The 17,501-nt window shown below is 58.2% G+C and overlaps 1 protein-coding gene across 2 annotated transcripts in view; it reads left to right on the forward strand.

The window, feature by feature from the left end:
• The first annotated feature begins 207 nt into the window (after nt 1-207).
• The window catches only part of LOC144722415 (receptor-type tyrosine-protein phosphatase kappa-like), a 146,555-nt gene continuing 129,261 nt past the window's right edge, over nt 208-17,501 (forward strand). For both annotated transcript variants that reach the window (XM_078600660.1, XM_078600661.1), the window contains exon 1: nt 208-875. In XM_078600660.1, the coding sequence (XP_078456786.1) occupies nt 734-875 (142 nt within the window). In that variant the 5' untranslated portion in view covers nt 208-733. The remainder of the gene's footprint in view (nt 876-17,501) is intronic.

Consider the following 17,501-nt stretch of genomic DNA (forward strand, 5'->3'; position numbering starts at 1 on the left):
AAAGGTGAGGGGGGGAGAGGCGGGGTGAGCTATGGAGGTAGAGGGAGGCAGGGTGAGGCATGGAGGTAGGGAGGGGGAAGGGAGACGGGGGAGGGGTGAGCTATGCAGGTGCGGGAAGAAGGGTGGGAGGAGGGGCGAGGGTGAGGTATGGAGGTAGGGAGGAGGGGGAAGGGAGACGGGGGAGGGGAGAGCAGAGGGAGACGGAGGGAGGAGCGATCAGGCTGCGAGGGGGAGAGGCGCAGCGTGAGGCGAGAGAGAGAGAGGAGAGAGCGCGCGGCATCGCGCGGGGCCCGCGAACAACAAACCACCGGGGTCGGTGGCGCCGCAGTTGAAGAAACCTCGGGGCGACTCGGGGCGACTCGGGACGACTCGGGACGACTCGGGACGACTTCAGCCTCTCGGAACAGCCGTTCTGGTCGCGCCCGCGAGAGAGGCCGCGGAGTGGAGAGGCAACTTTGGGAGCAGCACGGGGGGGGGGGGGAGGAGTCGCAGCGAGTGAAGCGCGGACGCGCTCGCCGCGAGCCGAGGTCGCAGAGACTCGGGGAGAGAGGGAACTCGGAGCGGGACACGCCGGGAAGGACGAGGTGGTGGACACGAGGTGGTGGACACGAGGTGGTGGACACGAGGTGGTGGACACGAGGTGGTCGAGGGGAGCAGAGAATCCTGGAACTCTGGACCGTCTGTGGTTGAGGAGTGGAAGTCGTCACGAGGAGGAGTAAAGACTCGGGTGACGATGGAACCCGATCAACAACAACATCAACAACATCATCATCAGCGACATCATCATCGCCGTCACCACCGGCGCCTTCTGCTCGTGCTGCTGCTCTGCGGGAGTTGCGTCTCCTCGGCGTCCTCGGCCAGACCTCACTTCGCAGGTTCGTCAACAACTCGGACATGTCGGGGAGGCGAAGGGGGCTCGCAGAGACTCGGGGCGACCTCGTGCGGTGGGGGGGAGGGGGGGGTATTTTGGAGGACTCGGGGAGAGGGGGGGACGGGACTCCTTTACCGCGTGGCGTGCGTGCGACTCAAATGAGTACCTTGTGCGGTGTTGTAGACATCGCCAGGAGGGAGACAAAAGTGGCCCGGGCGTGTTGCTGGCCATCTGCTCTTTCGTGTACCGTTCCGTCCTTCATAGGTGTTCGCTAACAGCACTTGCCCCAACAGTCTGTTAAGGCTATACGGGGATATTTGTCTTTGTCTGGTGACTGTAGTGTGTGTGACTTCCTCTCTACACTCGCCAGTGTCAAGTAAAGTGTGCGGGGTGAGTGAGGTATGAGCTAGGTGAGTGGGGTGAGCTAGGTGAGTGGGGTGAGTGGAGCGAGTGAGGAATGCAGGGGAGTGAGGTGAGCAGGGTGAGGTTAGTGAGGTGAGTGAGGTGAGTAGGGTGAGGTGAGTGGGGTGAGGTGAGTGAGGTTAGTGGGGTGAGGTGGGTGGGGTGAGGTGAGTGGGGTGAGGTGAGTGGGGTGAGGTGAGTGGGGTGAGGTGAGTGGGGGGAGGTGAGTGGGGTGAGGTGAGTGGGGTGAGGTGAGTGGGGTGAGGTGAGTGGGGTGAGGTGAGGGGGTGAGGTGAGTGGGGTGAGCTGGGTGGGGTGAGCTGAGTGGGGTGAGGTGAGTGGGGTGAGGTGAGTGGGGTGAGGTGAGTGGGGTGAGGTGAGTGGGGTGAGCGAGCTGTGGAGGGTGAGCGAGGGGAGCGGGGTGATCTACACAGCCCACCGCATCAGCTGTTGTCGCGAGACGTGTTTCGTGTTTTAAACATCAGCATCAGCAGCAGCATCATGACTTCCGCAGCGCTTTGAAACTCTTCCATCAGAAAGTGACGCACAGCGTTGGTCTCCAACCGCCAACTTCATCTGTCCGCTCTCTCGTGCAGCTCTGAAGAAGAAGCTCACACCCCGAAACGCCATCACATTGTACATTGCTGTTGTAAGGCGCTGTTCCGTGTTCCAGACGCGTTGGCTTTGTGGTGGAGAATGCAATCGATTAAACACCCCACAGATTATAATGCAACGAGCAACTCGAGAAACGAAGTAAAACTCACCCCCCCCCTCTCGGAGAGTCGAGCCGCGTGTTCCTGTCCAGCCGCAACCACCGCGAGCTTCGTTTAAGCGCCAACATCTCAAACAGCTGCTTCGGATCACGATCTCACCGTTTACACGAAGACTGTAAACACGAGAGACGGTATCTTCCACTGCGGCACTGGCGGTCGCCTGCTACGCACGGGCCCGTTGGTTCGAGCCCCGGACCTTAGCGGTGCCGGCTGCATTTGGAGTTCGCGAGTTCTCTCTCTCTCTCTCCTCGGGGTGGTTGCGTGGATTGTTCTCTGCCCCCCCCCCCCCCCGTCTACATTTAGAATCAACACGCGTTTATTATCTGGCTGCGCCTATAAATTAACCCCACGTGTCATGATGCTGCTGCTTTCAGCCACTTCGACGATGAGCTTTCATCACGCGTGGCCAGGCCACCTCGGAAAAATAGGCAACAGCGCGGTGGGGGCTTTAGCTGCTAAACAATTTGATGTCGGTTTAGTTTCTACGAACGAGGGTTGTTCGCATTCGAGTGCAACAGGTACTGCTTTGGTGAAGTATGGGTTCGGTAGGGTTGAGGTCCCATATGGGATCAAGCGGGCGATGTGGGGGGGGGGGGCTCTGATAGGGTGGTCGCGTGGATTTGTCTCCGGGTTTCTGCGTGTTGCCCTCCGGTTGGATTCCTCCTAATGATTATTATTATTATTATCGCTGTGGTGAGTGTGATGGGTGGGCGAGCCAGCTCCGGTGAATGTCTGTGAGCCGTGGCCCTCGTCTGTGTGTGGATGTGTGCTCTGGGTGGAGCGGTGGCGCAGTGGTTTCGCGACCCGGGTGCGATTCCCGCTCACTGCCAGAATCGGCGAGGATCATTTGAACGCCGGTCCTGAGCAGCCTCCCCGAGGTCGAGTCGGCCTTAAATGAACATCTGGTTCGGTGTGTAAACATCCGCACCCAACTTCATTGCTGCTCACTAACAGCACTTGCCCAAACAGCCCGCGGAGGCGACACGCGGGGGATGTGCGCGTCTCTGTTTTGTGTCGCGTCTGGGGCGTGCGCGTTCCTGTGGTGAGCGCCACGGGCAACACTCGTGGCGATCGCGTGTACCAGACCCGGGCCTCCCCTAGGTCGACTCGGCCTCAAAATGATTACCTGATGCGGGTCGTGTAAACGTTAGCGCTGGCGTGCCGGCACGGTCTTCAGAGTTGCTCGCCGCGACTGCACTTGCCCCAACAGTCCGTTGAGGCTAAACGGGGCGGCTTTGTCCTGCGGGTAAACGTTGGGGCTCTCGCGACCCGTGGAGGAGCAGCGCGGCACTCACGCGGCCTGCAGAGACTGCGGCGTGTCGCACCGGCGCAGAGCTTCCGCGATCCACCGCTGGATAAGCCCCCCCGCCCCACGCACCGTGCGGCTTGTGGGGGGGCTACGTGAACACAGCTCGCCCACCGCACCGGTGAGTGCGGGTTGCCGACGGTGGGGGCGCATAGACGTCGGAGCATAGTCCGCTTCCAACACTCCCCACAGTGTCGCCCCGCCGCAGCCTATAGCACCTGTTGTGCACGATGGTGGCCGTCCACCCAAGCTTGCCATCGGACCCGGTGATTGTTGGCAGGGGATCGCACCACGTGCACCACCGCCGCACCAGTCAACCTGCGACACGGAAATGGTCACGTGTGGCCCTGCCGAGTGTCGTGTTTATTTAAATCCGGTGCGAACCCGTTAACCAAGGTGAGCACCCCGCTGAGAGGGGGAGAGGGGTGGCCGGGAATCGAACTCAGGTGACCGGGTTGGTATTATCGCCCGTGTGCAGATAACCACTGCGCCACCGCCCCACGGCTTAGATTAGGACCCGACTTGACCGGACTTCCGGCGAGGTCGTTTAGAGCGAAAGTTACGAGTTCACATTCTGCTTAGGGGGTTAACTTAACTCATTGGCCCTCCGAGGTCGATCAACATGGTTATCCATTTTGTGGGCAAGTCAAACAGCGGTTGTCCTGTGGATGGACTCGCCCCCGCCACGTGAATGTGAAATTTCCACCACCGGCTCAGGGTTGGAAACAAGGGCTGAGTGCCACTGCCACGGCACTCATTGGTGGAGGAGACGGCGGCGGCGGCGGCTCTGCGAGGCTCGTGGTGTCACGGCACCCGCACTGCTCACGGGGTCGCCAGGAGCCTTGGGGTCGTCCACGGGGTGGGGGGAGCGCCGGCTTTGCGCTCCCGTCCCGCACGGCGCAGTTGGTGACGCGGAGTTGGCAGCGCAATGGCGCAGCAGGTCACCCGAGCTCGAATCGTCGGTCACGGCTCGCATCAGTGACGATCGATGTGCGTGAACGAAAACTGAACTTTATTTTATTGTACCAGGTAAGGCCCACCGAGCAATATAGCTCGGTTTCGGAAGCGACCTGGCAATCACGAATGCATGATAGCTCAACGAAGTGGCTTATATCGTGTCGAAATTCGTAGCAGCCAAATGCTCTGAACGCATGCTTCTAATTGTGGAGGGGCAAACCGGAGGACTCGGAGAAAAAATTCACACGACCACGGGGAGAGACACGAAAACTTCAGATATACAGGCGCCGTCAGGGTCGGGATCGAACCCACGACTCCCTGCTGACTAGGCGAGGTAGTTAACATCTCGCCGCAGCGGCGCCCTTACTCTCACCCCCCCCCCCATCAACAATGTTCACTCAGCAGTGTGGTGGGCGAGAGAGGGCCCCCGTCGGCGAACCTTCGTCAGCGCGGAGATCACGGCACGCGAGTGATGGCGTTGACTCGCGGCTGCACATCACACGTGGACGTTGACGGATGGCGCCGTGAGAATTCCGTGAATCTTCGAAGCGATTCCTTTCAATATCAAACCAAAGTTTTCATTCTGAAGACATCACACGATCCAGAGCGGAGAGAGAGATTGTGGTGATTCCCCAGGAGACCCTGCGCGGGCTTCTGAGTAAGAGCGAGCTGCCACGCAGAAGGAACTTCGCTCTCATTCCTTTCAAATCGAGACTCATCTTCGAATTTTCTCGCTTTGCGAGTTAAGAGGCGTCTCGCGTGGCAATCGCCGCTGCCATCTTCCCCCCTCTGTCGCTGTCAGCTCCACTGCCTTTGCCTCGCTTAAACAACACCAACAACACGATTTCATTTTGTAAGTGGGGGGGATTATTATTTTTTACGAATTCATTTTCGTGAATTGCTCATCCTCATGCTGCTTGCTCTTCGTTCTCGAGTTACCGGCCATATGCCGGACGCGTTCAGCATCTCTTCACGGATTAATCAATAGCAGTGCGTGCTATAACACGTGCTCTCGTGTTGTGTAGTGCGGTGCGGTTGATGATGGCACGTGTCTTTATGACGAGGTGCCACGTGCACTGGTGTAGACCACCATTACAACGACCACGACCACCACGACAACGATGTAACTCGTCATCACTGCTGCCGATGACCGAATCACCAAGAATGCACCCCACCCCATCTCGTGAGATCTCCAAATAGTTGAGCCTGGCTCGTGCTTGGAGAGGCGACCACCACCCTGCACGGGACAGGTGCTATGAGCCGCTGCGGTGCGACGTTGCAGAATCCATAGTTGTGCTGTACTTCCATGCTCCCGCACTTACGCTCTCTGCCTTTAACCCGCACTGAGCAACGTGGTGAAGAATAAACTAAAACCGCACCTCCCCCCCCCGTGCTGCGTGGGGAGGCCCTCATCGAGCAGTGGATTGAAGAATGTGCACTTGATGGTCGCCAGTGAAAGTTGAGGGGGTTGAGTTCCCGTGGTTCAAGGGTGGATTGCAGGCGTTCGTCACGCGTAGCCGCGGAGGCGTGCGCCACGAACCCGGCCTCCCCGAGTTCGATTCCCCACTCGGGGTCAAACATCAGCGGTGTGGCCACCCCGAGGTGACCACAGCAGCGATTGGCTACCCCGCTACTCCCCACATGACCGCCTGCCTGATCAACCACCTCCTCGACGTCGCGTCTCCCACTCTGCTGCTGCGCCGCTCTTCGTCGCAAGGCCCCCAGGGCCCCTGGCGTGCGGCCCCGACAATCCACAACACGTGACACCCCCCACCCCCCTCCATCATCATCGTGCTGCTGTCAATCCCCCCCCCACACACAAAAAACATGTGTGGCGGCCCTCACACTGATCTGGTGTCTTATCGGCCAAAATTCCTCCCTCCCCCTCTCTGAAAATCCGTGAAGAACGCTGCTCGACAGCAACATGAGCCGTGCGACAGAAGACAGAAGCCACGGTCGGTTTGTGCGAGTTGTAGGGGGCTCCGGACCCACGCCCGCCCCCTCCCCCCCAGCAGAGGCTCGCGCCGCAGTAGCCGCGAGCTACCAAGACGCCCAGTAGAGAGGGTGGGAGTGGGGGGAGGGAGTGGGTGGGTGGGAGGGAGTGGGTGGGAGTGGGGGGAGGGAGGGAGTGGGGGGGAGGGAGGGAGTGGGAGGAGGGAGGGAGTGGGGGGGAGGGAGGGAGTGGGGGGAGGGAGGGAGTGGGGGGAGGGAGGGAGTGGGGGGGAGGGAGGGAGTGGGTTGGAGTGGGGGGGAGGGAGTGGAGGGAGAGAGGTTGTCTCCCCCTCTCAGCTGCCCACGAGGGAAGTGAGGGTGGGGGGAGCCTGTGGGGGAGGGGAGGCGGCGTTGTGTTTGGTTTTAAAAACTTCACTGCGTGTCCGAGAACCAATCACAGAGAGCAGCTCTCAGCTGGGCCAAGTGTTGCCGTGGTCCCTTTAAAAACGATCGCGTGTCGTCCGAACAGAGCACCCCCCCCCCTCTCACCCAACCATCACTCACCCCTCTCACTCACCACTCACCCCTCTCACTCACCACTCTCACTCACCCCTCTCACTCACCACTCACCCCTCTCACTCACCCCTCTCACCCCTCTCACTCACCCCTCTCACTCACCCACCCCTCTCACTCACCCCTCTCACTCACCCCTCTCACTCACCTCTCCCACTCACCCCTCTCACTCACCCTTAACGGCTCTCACTCACCCCTCTCACTCACCCCTCTCACTCACCCCTCTCACTCACCCCTCTCACTCACCCGCCTGATTCACCTTAGAACTGTGGCTTAATCCTTCTAGGTTCAGCAGGTTCACATCAAGAGGGTAATTGCCCGCTAAACGCGCCCGATGATTGGTAAACCACGCCCCACGTGTATGTGACACTGCGGCGATGCGTGAGCCCCGACAGGGAGACGAGACGCGCGCATAATGGGCGCAGACGAGTTGGGAGGCAGGGGAGGAGAGGGGGCACGGGGGGAGGAGGTGGAAGCCGGGGGGGGGGGGGGCACCCAGCGTGGGGGGAGGGGTGGGGGGAAGATCACGTTGTCGGGATAGGTAGTGGGGGGGGGCACGTGGTGGTGGGGGGGGTCACGCCGATTTGCGGGTCCCCGCGCTGATTTAATTGAACAGGAGATGGGACGCGCGACCCTGAAAGCGATTACGTAAAACAAAGACAAAGGATCTCCCCCCCGGTATAGCCTTTAACAGAGTGTTGGGGCGAGTGCTGTTAGCGACCACCTGCGAGTTCTCGTGCATTCTCTTCTTGCGCACGATGGCAAATTGGCTCAGGAGCTCGATGTGTCCGCGTGCGGCGGGAGCGGTGGCGCAGTAGTTGGCGCGCTGCGCCACCAAGCCCGGCGAGCCGGCATGTCGAGGCCTGCTGACCACACCGAGAGGACTTCGGCAGAGAGAGTGAGAGAGTTCGTGTCGTGTCGCTGTTCCTCCTCCTCCTGCGTAGAAACGGGCCACGGCGGGTTCCCTGTGCGGGCCGTGATGTGTGGCCCCAGTTGCCCGGCTGCGGTGACTCGCCTCTTGAATGTCCCACTCACGAAGCAAATGTGGGCATCGGCCTCGTGTGATGTCCTTGCTGTTTGTGTTTAGTTTGTTGTCCTTCCACGCACCTCCGATGAGCACGGTGCGAAAGAAGTTTAACATACGTACAGACATGTCTGATGCGGTCGATGGTTCCAGCAGCGGTGTTTTCGAGGAGGAGGAGGAATGTCAAAGCCAGGAGGAGCGATGACGTGTGGGTCTTATTTCGGACGTCCGCGTTGTTCCACTCTCTTCGCCAGCATCCTTCGGGGTCGGCGGGAGATTCTTGGAGAATCGTGGCGGCAGCATCGGCGCGATCCCGTACACGTCACGATCCCATACACGTCGCGATCCCATACACGTCGCAGTGTCGGGGCGACAATGACGATGAACCAACCAATGCTGCTGGAATTATGCACGTTCCAGATGACGGGACCGTGTAACGGGGAAAGAGAACAACAACTGCCACGTGTACGTTGGATGTGGAGGGACGGGAAGCGGGAAGGCAGCGTGCGGGAGTCCGCTCTCAATGAGCCGCGCGCGAGTTAATCACCGGCACGTGACGGTGGGGCCAGTCACGTGCCGGCTGTAATGTGCTGGGGGCCCGGGGGGGGCAAGGTGCGGGTTGGGTGATCAAGAGAGGGGCATTATGGGGGGTGGTGTGGTGGGGGGTGGTGGGTAAGATTGCCCTCGAGTGGAGAGAGAGATGGTGCGGGGATCTGAGCGAGAGACCCCATGGAGGGAGGAATGGGGAACTGGGGGTGGATGGGGTGGGGGGATCACACCCCCGCGGGGACCTTAACGCGGGGACGGCTTTGTAGGCGTTACGTGGCGCGAATTCGATGCATATTTAATTTAACAAGAAAGGAGGATTCGAGCATCGGCGAGGGAGACTCCCGGCAGCGCTCGCTTCTGGAGCCCACAGACGCACACACGCACATAGAGACAAAGACACGCACAGACACATATACATAGTCAAAGACAAACACATACATAGAGACAAAGACGCACACATACATACAGACACACATACACACATACACACAGCCTTAACAGATTGTTGGGGCAAGTGCCGTTAGCAAGCACCTATGAAGACTGACACGGCACACAAGGGGAGCCAACACCACACCCGGCCGCCTTTGTCTCCTCAGTGACGATGTTTACACACCGCACCAGGTACTCATTTGAGGCTGTGTCGACCTAGGGGAGGCCCAGAACCGGTTCAGATCATCGTCACTGGTGTTGGCCGTGAGCGGGAATCGAACCCGGGTGGGCGGGTTCGTAGCGCAGCGCTAACCGCTACACCACCGCTCCCCACCATACATGGAGCGAGCCCGGACACACACATACAGACAGACACACACACAAAGACACACACACATGCAAACACAACGACACGTAAAGATACATAGACATAAAGACAAAGACACGTACAGACACGCGTACAGACAAACATACAGATACACATACATACGGACACACAGACACAAACAAACATACAGACACACACATACAGACACATAGACAGACAGACATACACATGCAAAGTAACACACAAATACACAGACTAATACACACAAACATACAAAGACACGTACATATACACGTAGACACAGCGATACACACTCAGATACACACACGTACAGACACAAATACCCGTGAAAACACATATAGACATAAAGACAGACACACGTACAAACATGCCTCCAGAAAAAACACACGCACGTACATACAGACACACAGATACACGTACAGACACATACAGACACACACAATATACACAAAGATACCCCGTGTATAGCCCACACAGACTGTTTGGGTAAGTGCTGTTAGCGATCATCTCTAGACACACATACGTACAGACAAACACTCCCAGAAAGACACACACACACATTGACACGCAGACACAGGCGACAACTCGCAGTGACACTCAGATACACACAAAGGCAAAAAGATCCGGCCTAGAGCCTTAACAGACGTTTGGGGTAGTTCAGTGCTGTTAGCGAGCACGTGACACAAGGCTGGAGTGGGTGGCCAGCTCCACGCCCGACACACACTGCACGTACACACTGCACGTACACACTGCACGTACACACTGCACGTACACACACTGCACGTACACACACTGCACGTACACACACTGCACGTACACACACTGCACTACACACTGCACGTACACACACTGCACGTACACACACTGCACGTACACACTGCACGTACACACTGCACGTACACTGCACGTACACACAGCACGTACACACTGCACGTACACACTGCACGTACACACTGCACGTACACTGCACGTACACTGCACGTACACACAGCACGTACACACAGCACGTACACACAGCCCCCCCCCCCACACAGCCCCACCCCCACAGCCCCCCCCCCCCACCACACACACAGCCCCCCCCCCCCACCACACACACAGCCCCCTGAAGCGGCTGTGTGTGTGGGGGGGGGGTCCATCAACCCCCGAACCACCGCTACCCCCCCCCCTCCATCCTCCCTCCCCTCCCCCCAGCCAACGTCCCCGCTTCCCCCCCCCCCAGCCCGGAGCGTCTGTGCCGTCGCTGCCGCCGTCGCGATTGTTTTCAGCTTGATTCACTTCCCTTGTGGAGCGGTGGCGCAGTGGTTAGCGCACTGCTCTCTGAACCCGGAAACTTGATGTCGATTCAGGGTCACGGCTGACACCAGTGGCGTGCCCCCCCCCTCCCTCCCCCAACCCGTACTGACAAGCGTGGTGAAGTGTAGCGTGGTGAAGTATAGATGATCGACTCGGCATGGGAAGGCCTTCATCCAGCAGTAGATTGATAAAGATCCGTAGGTGACGATTCACGATCACCATCACGTCCCCTGCAGCCTCTCCCACCCCTTTCCCGTGCCCCCCCCCCTCCCGAGAGCCCTGGCCCCGCCCCTCATCCCCAGCGATCATTTGCCCAGCAGTGAGCGTCGTCACGATAATGAGCGGAATTGATTAGGGCCACAGTTGCATTTGTGTGTACGAATAGAGGCGTAATCACACGTTCTTAAATAAAAACAAATACAGCAACATTATCAAGCATTGTAGTTAATGTCATAATTTGTGTTGTGGGCATTTCAGCTCCTCTGTGTGACTGTGCTCATCTCTAACTCGATGGGTCTCGGTGCGTCTATGGATCTCTGTGACACTATAGGTCTCTGTGTGACTATGGTATATGTCACTCTATGGATCTGTGTGCGAGTCGATGGGTCTCTGTGTGAATGTATCTCTAACTCTATGGGTCTCTGTGTGAATGTATCTCTATTCTCTAACTCTATGGGTCTTTGTGTGAATGTATCTCTGTAAGTCGATGGGTCTCTGTGTGAATGTAGCTCTAACTCTATGGGTCTCTGTGTGAATGTATCTCTGTAAGTCGATGGGTCTCTGTGTGAGGCTATGGTGTCACCTCCGATGAGCGTGCCTCGGGGTTGTTCCTGGTCGTTGCGTGTCTAATTAAGCCGTGTCAAATCAAACCTCTTAATTAAACAGCAACAACAAACAACTCTTCCTCCCTCGCCAAACAGATCGCTCACCCGAGCGGGCAGACATCGATTGCCTCGCATCGTCACATCTGTGGCGAGAGGTACGCACACCTTGCCTTGTGTAGACCCCCCCCCCCCGCCCATATATCCCGACTCCCAGCGGACACAGCATTGGGGATCTCGGGGACCCCAGCAGGGAACTCGTTGTTGCAGTTCGTGTCTCGGTGTCATAGTTGGAGTCCGCATGTCTTTCCCAGGAGCGTGGGTGTCATAGGAGTCTGCAGTGTCCTGTTAAGGAGGTCTCAATGTTCCATTTGGTGGCGTGAGCGTCCAAGAACTGTACTCGTGGGAGGTATCATTGCCCTATTAGGCTCCCCGTGTGTTATATGAGGGTTCTCAACGTTCAATGGATAATCCCAATGTTATATCACGTGTCTCAACTTGTGGGTTTTTGGATCTAATTGTCCTTGTCAGAGTCTCAATGTCGTATTCGGGGCCTCAAGTTTGCGTTTGGGTGTCAATGCCTGCGCAGGTGTCTCAGTGTTGCATTATGGGTCTGAATGTTGCATTAGGGGTCTCAGTGTTTTATTCGGGGTCTAACTGTCCTTGTAGGGGTCTCTGTGTTCTTGTAGGGGTTAGTGTTCTTGTAGGGGTCTGAGTGTTGCATTATGGGTCTGAGTGTTGTATTCGGGGTCTAACTGTCCTTGTCGGGGTCTCGGAGTCTCGAGAAGGGGCTGGAGGTGTTGGGAGAGTGGGAGACGGAGCGACTAGAGCCCCATAGTAATTACACGCGAGTGCAGACACGTTCACTTACAGAGCGGTAATTGGAGCAATCAAGTGGAGTCAGATTACCCTTTAAGTTTCTAATTATCCCCGTTAAGGGCCCATGCGCTCCGCGGCGCATGCTGTGAGAACAAGAGCCGTGATTGCCAAACCTGTTCCACGTGGACATATTGACAAACACAGACAAAGACAAAGATCATCCTCGTCGTCTCAACAGACTGTTGGGGCAAGTGCTGTTAGCGACTAGCACCTATGATGGCCGGCGCGGCACAAGAGGGGATGGGGAGGCCATCACCCCACCCGGCCGCCTTTGTCTCCCCGGTGGCGATGTTTACACATCGCACCAGGTACTCATTTAAGGCCGAGTAGACCTAGGGGGAAGCCCAGAACCGGATCAGACAGTCCTCGCCGATGGTGGTGGCCGTGAGCGGGGATCGTACTCGGGTCCCTGGGTTCGTAGCCGCGCAGAGTAGCGCGCCAACCACTGCGCCACCGCTCCCCCCCCCCCACGTGTGGTGGCGGGGGGGCTGAACTCGTGCGGCCCGGGTCCGGGCTGCTGTAGCGCCCACTGCGTCACGACCCGCCGCATACAAAGACAAAAGTCCCCCGTATAGCGCGGTGCAGACTGTTGGGTTAAGTGCTGTAAGCGGCCGCCTGTTTACATTTTTCCCCATTTTGAAAAAGTTACACCGCAAATGACTCAGTTGTGGCCGTGCGTAGCGATCACTGCCCACCCTCGGCAGGGCCCTCCTGAAAAAGGGTCGCGAGACTCGGCGAGGCTTTCCTGACGAAACAAGCGGCATCGTAGTGATAACTTATTGGGTGGCCAGCGGGGGGGGGGGGTGTGGCCAGGGCCGCCTTTGTGTCTCTGTCTGTGCATGCGGGGAGGCACGCGTGGGGTGCCCTGGAGGATATTCGTGTGGTGACGGGAAGGAACTGGGAGCTTCGCCTTCACCGGAGCTGAACGACAAACCGCTGCGCCCGGCGTTCGCCTCCGTTCGGTCTCATCGGCAGCGCCGTGACCACGAAGGGCGCGTGGAGTTGTACGGTGGGCAGGGGGGGGGGCGACTCTCTCTGAGGTTTCGCCCATAACTCATGGGTGGGGGGGGGGCTCCGGGGAGAAGCGCGCAACGCGTCCTTCCTCTCTCCAGGGGTATCGATCCCGGGCTGTGAATGCCCCCTGCCTCCCCGGCCCCCACCGCCGCCCCTCCCCCACACCGTCCTCTCTCGTCCTCGCTCCTGCTCGCTCTGCTAAATTGCTGCACAAGCGGCACGGATTCTGAACACGCTCCCTGTGCGCATGGCGATGCGTCGTTTGGGGCAGCGGTTATCGCGTTGCGCTACGAACTCGGCGATCCGAGTTCGATTTCCGCTTTTACGGTCAACGACACCAGTGTCGATTATCTAAACCTGTGTCCTTGGCCTCCTCCTCTAGGTCGACTCGGCCTCAAATGAGTACCTGGTGCGGTGTGTAGACAAAAGCGGCCGGGCATGGGGCTGCCCACCTACACACCCCCTTGTCTGCCGTTCCGGCCTGCATAGGTGGCCGCTCGCAGTACGTGCCCCAAAAGTATGTTGATGCTATACGGGGGGTATTTGTCTTTGGTATGTGTGTGTGCGCGTCGTCGTGTATGTATGCATATGCACTTTTTAGAGAATGGTGGGGCAAGTGTGGTTCGCGAGCCACGTGACTCGGCAGAGACGACGCCGGGGGGGGGGTGACGCCGGCTGCGGATCGGTGGGAGCCTCCCGCATCGAGCTGCCCAACGACTCCTCCTCGGAGTCGCTCTTCCCAAATCTCCCTGCGCCCCTCACCACCCCCCTCACCATCACCTCACCCTCCCCTCCCTACCCCCCTCTCCTCCCCTCCCTACCCCCCTCCCATCCCCCCTCCCATCCCCCCTCCCATCCCCCCTCCTTCCCCCCCTCCCCCCTCCTCCTTCCCCCCCTCCTCCCTCCTCCTTCCCCCCCCTCCTCCTTCCCCCCCCTCCCCCCCTCCTCCCTCCCATCCCCCCTCCCCCCTCCCCCTCCCCTCCCCCCTCCCCCTCCCCTCCCCCCTCCCTCTCCTCCCTCCCCCTCCCTCTCCTCCCACCTCCCTACCCCCCCTCCCCTCCCCTCCCTACCCCCCTCCCTCCCCTCCCTACCCCCCTCCCTACCCCCCTACCCCCCCCCTACCCCCCCTCCCTACCCCCCTCCCCTCCCTACCCCCCCTCCCCTCCCTTATCCCCCTCCCCTCTCTACCCCCCTCCGTACCCCCCCCCCCATCCCTTCACCTGGTGCCGTCAGGGCAAGTTACCGAGTGCGTCAGCTCCGGGATCGGCGCCGAACTCTCCCTCCCATTAGTGTCTCTGTCCATTAGGGGCTGGGCAGCAATTGGTACTGCGGGAGCAGGGGGAGGAGGAGGAGGCGGGGAGGGGGTTGCGTGCGTGCTTGATTGGGGGTGGGGGCAAGTGGGAGATCCCACGCGTCGTCTAAATGTGTAGTAATTGATACACACACACAGACACATCGTTTAAATATTAATTCGGCGGACACTTAATTCTCTACCGACGCGTTCGTGAGTGCATCACGTGGGCCAACAGTGCTCTGGGTGAGTTTGAACGTAAATGAGTTAATGGGATTTGTTGTAAGCACAGCGCTCTCCGCTGAGAGAGAGAGAGTCCGTGTGGTGTTGCACGCGTGTTGCACGCGTGTTGCACGCGTGTTGCACGCGTGTTGCACGCGTGTTGCACGCGTGTTGCACGCGTGTTGCACGCGTGTTGCACGCGTGTTGCACGCGTGTTGCACGCGTGTTGCACGCGTGTTGTCCGACACCGCGGTGGCGAGATGTCCTGGGTTTGATCCTGGGCCCTGGCCATGTCTGTTGTGTAATTGGAGTCCCGCGTGTTCTCCGTCTCTCCCCGTGGTGGTCGCGTGGATTGGCCCTCCGGGATCCCCTCCTCTGGTTATACCCCCCCACCTCCACATTTAGAATCAACACGCGTCCATGTTAGTTGGCTGCGACTACAAATGATGACCAAGAGTAATGACGACGACGGCGGCACGCCACTTCGCTGCGTGGCCAGGTCGCCTCTGAACAAGAGCTCACAGCCCAGGCGACTTTGCCTGCGACGTAAACAACATCGTTCACTTTTAGTCCGGGCAGCGTCTTCGGCAAGTGATTAAGAACCGAAGAAGAAGAGCCCAACACGCGCAGCGAAACGTTTCAAGCCACAACAAAAGCAGCGCCTGCAAAGCACGCGGACTTTGTGCATTATTCAACAACCATGGGCAGTTCCTGAAGAACTGCATTGCGTTTCGCTTGTTGAGGTCGCCATCAACATAGACTTTGAGTGAATGTGACCGCGTTGCAGCAGCAGCAGCGATGAGACGGAGAGAGACAAACTGTGGACCGGATTCAGTCTCACTGGCTTGGGGCGGTCTTCTTCCAGCAGTGGATTGTTGATTGCTCACGACTGACAATGACGTTTACTTGATTGACTCGCCTGCGCACACCCCCTCCCCAAGGCCCCCCTCCTAAGTGCCCCCCCCCCCCCGCGGGGATGTTAAAGCGAAGTCCAGCTGCAGCTGCAGCAGCAGCTACAGCAGCCAGGGTCCGTTTGGGCGTTGTTTCAGATGCTGTGGGGGCAAGGGTCGGCTGGGCGCGGTCGCGACGTGCGTGACTGTGGTCGTGTTGACGAGTGAGTGAGTGCGTGCGTGAGGGAGTGTGGGATTCTGAGTGTGGGCGTGGAGGGCGTTAGTGTAGTGGTTAGCGCGCCGCGCTACCAACCTGGTCAACTGGGTTCAATTCCCGCTCACGACCAACACCAGTAACGAATATGCATATCGGTCCTGGGCCTCCCCTAGGTCGACTCAGCCTGAAGTGAGTAGCTGGTGTGATGTTTGAGCGTTTTTGCCACTCAGGAGATCAAGGCGGCCTAGCGTGGTGCTGGCCATCCATAGCTGCTCGCAAACAGCACTTGCCCAAACAGTCTGTTACGGCTGTACGGGGGATATTTTTCGTTTTGTCTTTGTGCGTGTGTTTACATTCGCCTTAATGAGTCGACCCCTCGCTCTCTCTCTCCCGCCTCCTCGACCCCTTCATCCGCGACACAACAGAGAGGGAGAGGGGAGAGTGGGACTCATTCAAAGGGAGATATGGAGTCACATCGCTCTCAAGACGAGACAACTCACCCCGTCATCATCTCCAACCTGTCATCATCGTTATCATAGGTCATGGTCAATTCACTGCTGGATGAAGGCCTCCATCCCTCACTCCGTGGTGGTGGTTTGGCCATATCTCACCACACTGATTAGTGAGTGTGGTAGAATTGTATTTGTGTCGACACCGCGTGATCCATTCACTCTAAACCACCAGGATGATGAAGATGGGTTATTATCGTTATTATCGTTATTATCGTTATTATCGTTATTATCGGTATTATCGGTATTATCGTTATTATCGTTATTATCGTTACTATCGTTATTATCGTTACTATCGTTATTATCGTTACTATCGTTATTATCGTTATTATCGTTATTATCGTTACTATCGGTATTATCGTTATTATCGTTATTATCGTTACTATCGGTATTATCGTTATTATCGTTCAAATGTTTGTCGCTCGCCACTGATGTTAGCCGCGGCCGGGAATCGAACTTGGGAAGTGGAGTTCATCGTGCAGAGTGCTCACCGCTGCGCCGCCGCTTAACCAAACTTAGCTGCTCCATCCCTACTGTCATGGCTCTGCTCCCCAATATTTCGCCTGCCCCTCCTCCTATGCCGCTCCTTCTCTCTCCTTTCCTCGGTCCTCTGCCTCTGCTCCCTTGTCTCCGTGCTCTTTGCTGCTTTCCCCGCACAGCCAATCTTCTCCGCCTCCCTGGGCTTTCTGCAACTCCGCGACCTGCGGGCATCACCTCTTCCATGAGTGTCGCATTGCGGTGGCGATGATTGGGGAACGCTAGGAGCAGGAGGAGGAAAATAAGTGACATCCCTGTCCGACTTTTCTCACCACCTTAAATAAACAAACAGGTCAACAACAACAAGTCAACAAAACAAACTAAAAGTAGCCGCCCGTCTCTCTCCCTGTGGCAGCAGCGCGTCAGCTGACTCTCCGCATGCTCGCATCGCTCACGGAGGGTGGTGGTGGGGGAGGGCAGCGGGGGGAGGGGGGAGGATCGTTGGCAGCTGCCACCGAGAGGATTCGCAGAAGGGCCCCGATGCGTGTGAGAGGGCCCCCAGTGAATGGGTGCCCGAGTGGCCCAATCCAGGGCGCCTGCTTCAGAGCCCCCGTGTCAGGGTCCGGGATTCTGGGGCTCCCCATCCCCTGATCCCTACCTCGGGAACCCTCCCAGTAACCCCCCCCCGCCACTTCCATCTCGTAACCCGCCATCAAAGGCCCC

This window comes from Lampetra planeri, chromosome 14 (genome assembly GCF_965212315.1).
Source record: "Lampetra planeri chromosome 14, kcLamPlan1.2.h2, whole genome shotgun sequence".
Classification (NCBI taxonomy): domain Eukaryota; kingdom Metazoa; phylum Chordata; class Hyperoartia; order Petromyzontiformes; family Petromyzontidae; genus Lampetra; species Lampetra planeri.